The sequence below is a fragment of the Otolemur garnettii genome, unplaced genomic scaffold (assembly GCF_000181295.1).
Source record: "Otolemur garnettii isolate 467f Iridium unplaced genomic scaffold, OtoGar3 scaffold00028, whole genome shotgun sequence".
In the NCBI taxonomy this organism is placed as follows: domain Eukaryota; kingdom Metazoa; phylum Chordata; class Mammalia; order Primates; family Galagidae; genus Otolemur; species Otolemur garnettii.
Genome location: NW_003852423.1, coordinates 9,627,464 through 9,636,867, shown reverse-complemented (window position 1 = coordinate 9,636,867; position 9,404 = coordinate 9,627,464). Strand labels below are relative to the sequence as shown.

Below are 9,404 nucleotides of genomic sequence, written 5' to 3'. Positions count from 1 at the left end.
GGCGCCGAGCCGGTGTTTGTATTATTATCACAGCAACCCTTATCTGGTCTCCTTGCCTTTCATCCTGATTCCTTCCAATATATTTTCTACCCCATGGCAAGAACGAGGTTTCTAAAATGTAAAAACCTGATTGCTTCTTCTATTAAGTTTCTTTAATAATTTCAGTTACTTGGAGATTAAAGTCTATCTCTGCATCTTATCTTACAAGGCCCTTAGTGGCCTTCACTTGCCTTACCAGACTCAGTCCCCATTCTCACCTCTTTGCTTTTGTCACACTGAACTTCTGTCTCTTGTTCTCTCTCTCTCTCGCAGACCTTCCATGTTTGCGGCCCCCTTTGCCAGCATCAGTCTTCCTTGCTCTCCACCTCCCCACCACCCCCATGCTTTTGCCCAGCTAATGCCCACTGACCTTCCAGATCTGTGCCTAGATCTGTCTCCTGCTGTGGAAGCCTCCCAGGTCCCCAGACTGTGCTTCCCTGACTCTCACGACAGTACTCATCAAATATATAAATGCCTGTTTGATCGTCTTTCATCCTCTGGACTATGAGTTTGTGTGGGCTGCAGCTATCTTGTTTGTCTTGTATCCCAGTTTCTGCACTTGGTCAGCACAACTTTAACTATTGGATGAAGTAATATTTGAAACTGTTTCCAATTTTGCACTTTTATTTCCCCTCTTGTTTCATTTAAGAAAAAATTTTGCATTTTATGTCAGTCTTACAGACTTCCACAGATCTAAAAAACCATTTACCTGTAATCCCACCTGTAAATTAACCTCTATTCAAAAACAAAACTACTAGGTCTTGTGGAGAGTGGGAGAGTGAAGGAGACACTCAGAACTGGAGTTTCTGTTCAGAGCCATTTTGCAGCTATATGAGGGCATTTATTTGAAAGTACATAACTTACCAGTGTGCTTATAAGCATCTTATTTTTCACGGATTTCATTTCCCCTTTGAAATCAAAACATTAAGAACCACAGTTCCAAAGGGAGGCTTTACCCCTGGTCTCAGTGTGTTCTCTCCTGCCTTTGTTTGATACAGGATCTGGGGTTGGCACAAGACTCTGCTACCAGCACAAAGAGCCCAATCCTTCTTGGCAGTTTGGCCCATCAGATCTACAGGATGATGTGTGCAAAGGGCTACTCAAAGAAAGACTTCTCGTCTGTGTTCCAGTTCCTACGGGAAGAGGAGACCTTCTGAGTGGCCGTTTGGCTGTGGACACTGTTGGGAACCAAACTCTATCTTGGCACCTCCTTCTAGCTCACTCCACAAGTAAATGGATTTAATCAAAAGTCACCTGTCTACTTTTGATTATTTAGGTCACACTAGTTCCTAGGACTTTTCACTTATTTTTAACTGCTTATTCTTTTTGTCTTTTTAGCAAACGTACATTATATGAAAAAAAATTTCCTACAAGACACTGATGGTCTCTGCTAACTAGCTGAATTGGCCTTTTTTAAAAAGTTTGATCCCTGAGCATCTTCAGCCGATTTGTTGGATACTTCAATCGGGATCTTATTTACTCTACCTTACAAACAAAACTAAATATTTTGTCAATAGGCTGAAACCCATCTTAAAGGGAAGAAAAGAATTGTATGAGGAGAAGAGAAGTATAGTGAATTACCACCTGTGTCCCTCAGGAGGCTTGTCCTGTGGTTACTGTGTCACGGAGCTTACTGCTCTAGCTCACTGCTCTACTTTCTAGGGAGGCCATAAAGCAAGAGAACCCGTTGCTGCATGTTGCATAATTTGGACTTAGTTACAGTATCTTAGTATATCCCTCTACAACTCCAGTGCTCAGCAGAGTCGTTTTTTATATATATTTTTTGCTTCCTTGTACATTCTTACTACATATTTTTTTGACTTTAAAAGAATGACATCTTTAGACCTGTTTCAGAGCCAATGATGATATATGCTGTAGAAAATTATTATTCTAAATAGAACCATATTATTTTGAATTCAAATAAATTTCTATGCTGATAATACTTTCTTGGTGTTCTTTATCTCTTTCTAATCATTTGGTGAACAGACCAGTGCTGTGACAGGCTGGTGTTCAGACTAATGGGGAAAGGAGGGCAAGTCCAAAGGAACAGAGCTCTGAGCTAGCGGTGGCAGGCCAGCATTCTGCCACTGCACCTGAGTCCTTAATGGGCATTTGTGTGAATATTTTCTTTCTTTCTTTTTTTTTTTGAGACAGAATCTCAAGCTGTCACCCTGGGTAGAGAGCTGCAGCATCATAGCTCATAGCCAGGAAGTCTTGCAGAATGTGGATCTTTTATAAAGTTTTCTTTCTCAAAAGTTTAGCTTACGCTGTTAAAAGCGACTAGAGAAACTTCCAGAATAAGGAAAGTATGCATTTTTGATCACAGGCGTACCTTTTATGTACTTTGCGCGTCAACCTGCATGCAGATAAAGCATGTACCTGTTTCCCTTTATGGGGCACAGTAGTACCTAATGTAACCTTTTATAACATGCTACATAGACCTTGAGGCATAAAGTGAATCTCCTTGTGACACAGGTTGGATTTATTCAAGGGAGTCTGCAAACAGGTATTTGAGACTAACCTGACACCATCCTAATGAAGCATACGCTCAGCCACAGCTGGGTCTGAATTTAAGTGAACGCCAAACAGACTGGGTCTACTCCTTGGCCATTCTTGTCATTGCATAAATTTTGATCTTGTTTTCTAAGCAATCAGAAACGTGTGTAATCTGTCCACATCATATGGGGGAGAAAGGCAAATCTGAGTAGAGAATGGAGCAACATCATCCGTGGGTATAAATCCTGCCCAGGCTATTGTCAGAGGCCTGCTGCTGCTCAGGGAAACAGCGCGCGCTGCTACCAGCCTCAGCTGCAGTAACTGCTCCCTGGAGCTTTCTCAAATGGCCAGCCAATGGGGAGTCATCTGCCCGACCGGGGTTTTTAGCCATCTTTCAGTTCAATTGAAGAAGGAGCTTAAGAACATCATAGGGATTTGTAACGTTCCATGCAAGTTGTCAGACCCGTAAACTAGTATGTCCATCACACCGATGCTCGTGTGGCATCAGCTCTTATTGGTGGCAGACAGATTGAAGATGACCTTTTGCTATTTAATTGTATTCATCACTTAATAATTCAAGAATACCTAAAAGGGATGAAGACTTCTTTATTCAGACTATATTTAGACTCTTTTAGAACATTATAGAAAAAAAAAACAGTAAAGCCAAAGCCCTTTGCAATCAGCCTGCAGGGAATGATTTCAACTGTCTTGGTTACAAGAACCGTCCTTGGGCTGGGGGACAGGAGACCTGAATTCAAGCCCTAGGTCATAACTGAGGTGTACAGTACTGTGGATCTGTTTCCCCCTCTTTAAAAAGACAGCAGTACATTGATCTTCAAGGTTTGTTTTAGCTCTAAAATTCTGATTTCTCTCAGGGTTTTAAGAAAACCCAAGGCATGTGCTCCTGACAGTTTGGGGCTCTCTCTGGTATTATTTATTGCTCATATAGCCATCTCATTTATTAGGGTTTTTTTATAGCCAGGAATAGATTCAGAGATCAATACATTTTTATTAATGATAGTCCGTCATGCCTGGTAAAGAGATGGCAAGAAAGCTCATCTAGAATGAGCCACTTGAATAAACCTGACACATGAGCTTAGCTACGAGCTGCATTTTGGCAGGTCTCTCTGTAAAATAATGACGTTGGCAGAGGGAAAGACGATGGAAACCTTTTTCACAGCCAGACTCATAAAACCTAAAGGCAGGTTTGGGGCGTGTTTCCTAGTCTTGGCTGGATATGCAAATCCCATGACTTTTTGAGCGTAGCATTTTATCTTCAAAAGGACAAAATTTGGCATTTGCCGTAGTCATTAAAAATGATAAATGCCTAAAAGACTCGAAAGTTTGGATTATTGTAGGTTAGAATAAATATTGTTTCAATACCCTACAGTATTTCAGAGTGGAAAACTTCTCACTGACATTGTCGAATCAGAAAAATTTAAGTCTTTTCTCTATTTGCCCTTTAATCATACGAAATTGGGCATAATTTTTGCAGTTCTCCTTGTAAAAATGATAGTCTGGGCCTTTTTGAAGTCCGTTTACTCCTCCCAACACCATTAGGAGATAGCCTTGTGCCCTGAATGAGTTAATTCACTTCCGCACGGAGCCTTTCAGCCCCTCTGTGCAGACTGCAGATGATATCAAGTTCACAATTCTTTTACATTTGTTTTATGCCTCTTAAACTTCATTTTTATTCCATTTATGGACAGGATTGGAGATATTCTATAGTCATATTAGACTATTTGAGACCTTTTCTAGAAATTTCACCTTGGAGTTTCAATCTCTGAGACTCTAAGAGCGAATCTCGAGTCTCTCTCTTTCCTCTTAATGACCTTAACCCTGACCCGAGGCCTGCTCTCTATAAGTGCCAAACATGATTCATTCTCCTTGCTTGGTTTAGTTTTGTCCCTTTAATGAGCCAAGATGACCATGGAGTCCTGATAGCTTATTTGCACACATGTAAGTATGCTCTACTAGTTAACTCTTAACTCACGTATTTGGCTTTTACTTTTGCCTGGAATTGACCCCTTTGTCTCAGAGATGAAAAGTCTGTGTTTCAGACAAAGAGATGCAAATAGTTTACATAAATGAGAGGGTCAAGAGACAGGCTTCTACACTGGAATGGAAGATAAACTGGGAAGGGGGCGTATCCATATATTCTGGGCCTCTGCTGCCGTATTGTAGATACAGAATAAAGAAAATGTTCATTGACAACGTGTTTTATTTTGCAGTTACAGCCTCATGCACGCCTGCTCTGACTATTTCCTCCTATGAGATTTAGGAGTCATCATACTGCCATGTTAAAAATTTTGTATTAATCACTTTGTGGTCAGAATGTCTTATTTTTCCAGCCTTCGTACTGTAATTTCTGATCCTGTTTGTGAGTACAGTAATGCTTTTGTGACTTGGATTTAATCTGTAGTATCTGATTTTTTTTTTTCAAAGCTGCAAATGGCAGAACTGGGCCATCAAGGACGCTTAGAAGGTGATAAGCAGGAAGAGACGTTTACAGAGAAGATTTACGAGAGGTTTAGCTTCCCTGTTGTCCAGCTTGCCACTTTCAGCCCAATTCATTTTGGATTGGTAGGGGTCTGTCCACGGGGTTCTGACAAATGCGTTCTTATCCCTGTGAATTTATGCTTGCTTCGGTGTCCAAAAAAAAAAAATCTATTAAAAACTGATATGACTTTGAACAGTGGCTTGATCCCTGATTATAGCCTTTCTTGGCCATCCCATTTAATTTCTGGCTGGACCATCTAGCGACATTAAAAGCTGCCCCTTCCGAGGCTGGATTCTCCCTGCCTTGCACAGTACTCATTGCAGTTCAGTCTAGCCCCTTTTATAGGTCAGTGACACCCTGAAGCTTGTATACCTGAGTCACCACAAATCTTAAAAGATGCAATTTTCTTGGCAGCTTCATCCTCCTAAGATGAATTGGAGGGTGGGAGTGAAGGACAGAGTTCTAATCTGGTGTTAGGACCAGGAGGGCGGGGGCCGGTGTCTTCACACAAGGAAGCTGCAGCTGAAGGACTGTGAAAGGACTCAGTAAGTAGTATCAGTCACACTCTGGAGTCTTGGTTTTTATTTTAAATAATCTACTTATTGTCAGTCTGAAAGTACCTGGTTATGCTTCTCCTTGAAAAGTCCTGATGGCTTCCCCCATCTCTGGTACGGATTTACATACTTGCTCTTCGGAAGAAATAAAATTAAAACTTCAAAGAAAATTCTTCCAAGGCATCTCCAGCTCTTCAGGGCTGGGGAATCTTTTCTTGTGTTAGCCCTGTTATGCCAGATGGTTTCCTTTAAAAAAAAGAAAAATCATAAATGAATTCTGCATGGGAAGGTATTGTCATCTTTGCAGAGAATTTTCTTTGCCTAATGTCCTAGCTGATGGGCCATTCTATGTATTATATGCTACATAATCTCCTCAAATGGATACTGTGGTCCATAAAACTGCCATACTGTTTTGAGAAACTAGTAATTCACAAAGTAAACCTGAGACAGTGCTGTTAATAAACACAAATTGCAAACAAGAAGGTAGTAAGTGGAAATAATGCACTCATTTAGGAGTAATAAAGCCTTTGATCTTACTTTGAAGGAAAGCATCTATGTTTAAACTACCCATTCAGGGCCAGCCAGATGCCCATAAAGAGCAGAGCTTTGCTTTGATAGAAAACCACTGAGGCCTGTCTAGCAGGTCTGGTTTGTAAACAGATTAGTTAGGGGCTCATCAGGACTGATTTGCATAGGATTCAGCTTAATGAGCAATGCCATTTCCAGGATGGGAAGAACAGCAATTTTTTTTTCTCCCTAGCTAGAAGTCGTAGATAATTACTCTGTGAGAAAGGGAAAGAACATTCATATGAACCCTTGCCATCCTCAGCTAATGGGAAAATGATGACCTAAGACTTGTTTTGCTTATTCTAAATGGTGAAGGATATGATGAAGGAAACGGGATGCATTTAAAAGTAGGTTACAAAAAAGGTTTTCCTCACTTTCTCTGTTGTTTGAGAAATGAAGGAGGATTAATCTGAATTATAATAGATAATACAAATGGACTGCAGATACAGACACCACAAATATTTGCCCACAAACATTTATCCAGGACCTCCTTGAGGCCAGGCTGTGTCTACGGGCCAGGCATCCTTTGGTGGTCAAGCCTCTGCCCACATGGAGCCTTCCTTCCAGGGCCCTCTATTATAGAAAAATGGGAGACATAGAGGAAAGGAACTTGCAGGCTAAGCACAGGTGCTGACATTTCTACCAGACAGCAGTCATTTGCCTGAGAGAGAGCAGGACCACTATTTCCAGAGAGAGCAGATTCTCTGATCAATCTCATTGTACTTTTAGTTTTGATTTTCAGTATAATTGGTAATCACCTGTCAGTAATTAAGAGTATTTCCTCTTTAGATTTTGGAATGAAGAGAATGGCAAAAGTAACCTTTGCCTATTCTGATTACTTCACAGATAGCAAATAGATCAGCTCAGTAGAAACAAAAGGCAACTTCGGAAAACAAACAGTTTCTAAGTAAAATGAAATGATATCTGAAGTTTTTAACCCTGACCTGCCCAAAGTGCAGGCAGCTGACAGTGGATAACGGTTCCACTTGCAGCCACATTGTCCTGCTTTTGAGAGATGTTATTAAACATTGCAAACGTGCAAACGTTGGTGACACTAACGTGCTCAGTTGGGAACCTAGGTTTAAGTAGCAACTTTTGGCTTTTGTGTGCTGCCTTGTCAAGGCCAAGGACCTTGGCCTTACCTGCTTCCTAGAATCGAGTCAAATCAGCACTCTGCTATAAATGTCATCCTGGATACATTCCACTCAGGAAAAAACAGTGCAGCTCTGGGAAGTGTTAAAAGAGAGGCTGGGGACAATTTCACAATGACTCAAGCAGGACTCCAGGTCCTGTCCAGGTAATTCAGATGGATAGGGGGTGTAAAGGGAGGCCATGCCCTCTGCTTCTCCAGATGGATTTGATTAAGTGAAGGAAGAAAAGAAGGCCTATTCAGGTTGCCTGTGTGTGACGATTGCTAGGGAGAGCATTCCAGGAAAATCCACTGGAGACCGAGTAAGACACCTGTACCCCTCCCTAGGCAAACTGGGTCATGGGATTTCTGTATCTCCCAAGGGAAGATGTGTGAGGCTTCTGAGGACCTTGTAGTTCCTCCTTCTAGCTCCTTCCCTAGCCAGGCTATTTCCTAATGGGGAGATCTCCTCTGGCTCACCTTTTTGAGACAGAGGTCTTGCTCTGTTGACCAGGGAGAGTGCAGTGGCATCACCATAGCTTACAGCAACCTCAAATTTCTGAGCTCAAGTGATCCTCCTGCCCCAGCTTCCTAAGTAGCTGGGACTACAGGCACATGAAATCGCACCTGGTTAATTTTTTTTTTTCTATTTTGGTAGAGTTGGGATCTCACTATTGCCCAGGCTGGTCTCAAACTCCTGGCCTCTAAGCAGTCCTCCCACCTCAGCCTCCCAAAGTGCTAAAATTGCAAATGAGTCACCAACTCTGCCCTAGCTTGCCTCTTTCCACATCTCCCTCTACTTCCATGTGGGCGCAAGAACTGCCTCTTGCAAGCAAGTTCTTCTTACCCGGAAGGAGCTCTCTAGATGAGCACCAGCAAGAAGGCTCCAGTCCACCTGCCTTGTCAGGAGTCCTCCTGACACATGGCAGTGCCTGCGTTTTTGCCACAGGCTGGCCTGAGGCAGATTACCAAGTCCACTGCCTAAAAAGATGTCCAAATGTGAGTTCTGGAAGGGCAGGGATCATGGTTTTTGTCACTGAGTATCACAAATACCTAGTATGGTGCCTGTCACATTACATGGATTCATCAAATACTACACGGTTGGCTGGATGAATGAAGAAATATACACGTGAATGAGATACCAGCTTTCTCTGATAAGTACCCCCAACTGTTTTTAGTAATTCTCTCAACACTTCCCTTTCTTTGACTCACCAGAAATAGAGGCAAAGCTGAAGCTCTCATGGGCCCTGCTTCTAGGGGCTCCAGAGCAGGACTGGAGCAAAAGGGGGGCTGATTCTGGTGAGGCAGGTTTGCCAAGTCTTAGGAACCCTGGCCCCAACATTTGGAAGCTCTCCTTGAGTTAGAAACATGAACACCTAGCCTCTCTTTTTATGGACCCTAAGGCCAATTTCAGGGCATCAGGAAAAGTCCCTCTAAACATTTACTCGTGCATGTAAAGCCACCAGCACAGCCTCCGACCTGTAGCAGAGGCTCAGTGTGTGTCTCTACTCTGAGAGTGTTTGCGTCTGAGTCCTCACAGTAGGACCTTTGATCAGCATCACAAACCTGTCACACTGAGATGCTGCTCCGCTGACCAAGTTTAGAGAACACAGGTGCTGGCTGTGGCAGGAGGCCAGAGGCTTGGCTTAATCTCGTGTTCCTGGGTTAAAATATATAAGTGAGCTATGTTTTGAAACTCCCCTTTATTTTACAAACTTGTAGTCATACTTTTGAAAATAACAATGAGAGCCGTCCTTTACTCCTCTACTCTCCTCCTACATTTTTCAATGTGGAAACATTGAGGCAGCTTTAAAAGTCAGGCCGTGGAGAGGTCAGGCCTGAATTTTAATCCCAGCTGCGCAATTTCTCAGTGTGGTCCTGGAGCAAGTGGCTTAGTCTCCTTTGATGTCGGTTTTCTCATCTTGACATAGAGAAGTACCTACCTCATGGGGGCAGCTGAAAAGCTTAAATAAAACCATATGTGTTCAGTGCCGGGCAATGTCTGCCACGTAGTAAATGCTCAGTAAAATATATTAGCTCTTTTTTTTTTTTGAGACAGAGCCTCAAGCTGTCCCCCTGGGTAGAGTGCTGTGGCATCACAGCTCACAGCAACCTCCTC

At 42.4% G+C, this 9,404-nt stretch overlaps 1 protein-coding gene across 1 annotated transcript in view; it reads left to right on the top strand.

Moving 5' to 3' along the window:
- The window catches only part of HIBADH (3-hydroxyisobutyrate dehydrogenase), a 133,260-nt gene extending 131,279 nt beyond the window's left edge, over positions 1–1,981 (top strand). Inside the window, exon 8 of the mRNA XM_003788532.3 lies at positions 1,038–1,981. Coding sequence (XP_003788580.1) covers positions 1,038–1,196 — 159 coding nt within the window. The 3' untranslated portion in view covers positions 1,197–1,981. The remainder of the gene's footprint in view (positions 1–1,037) is intronic.
- Positions 1,982–9,404: the final 7,423 nt, after the last annotated feature.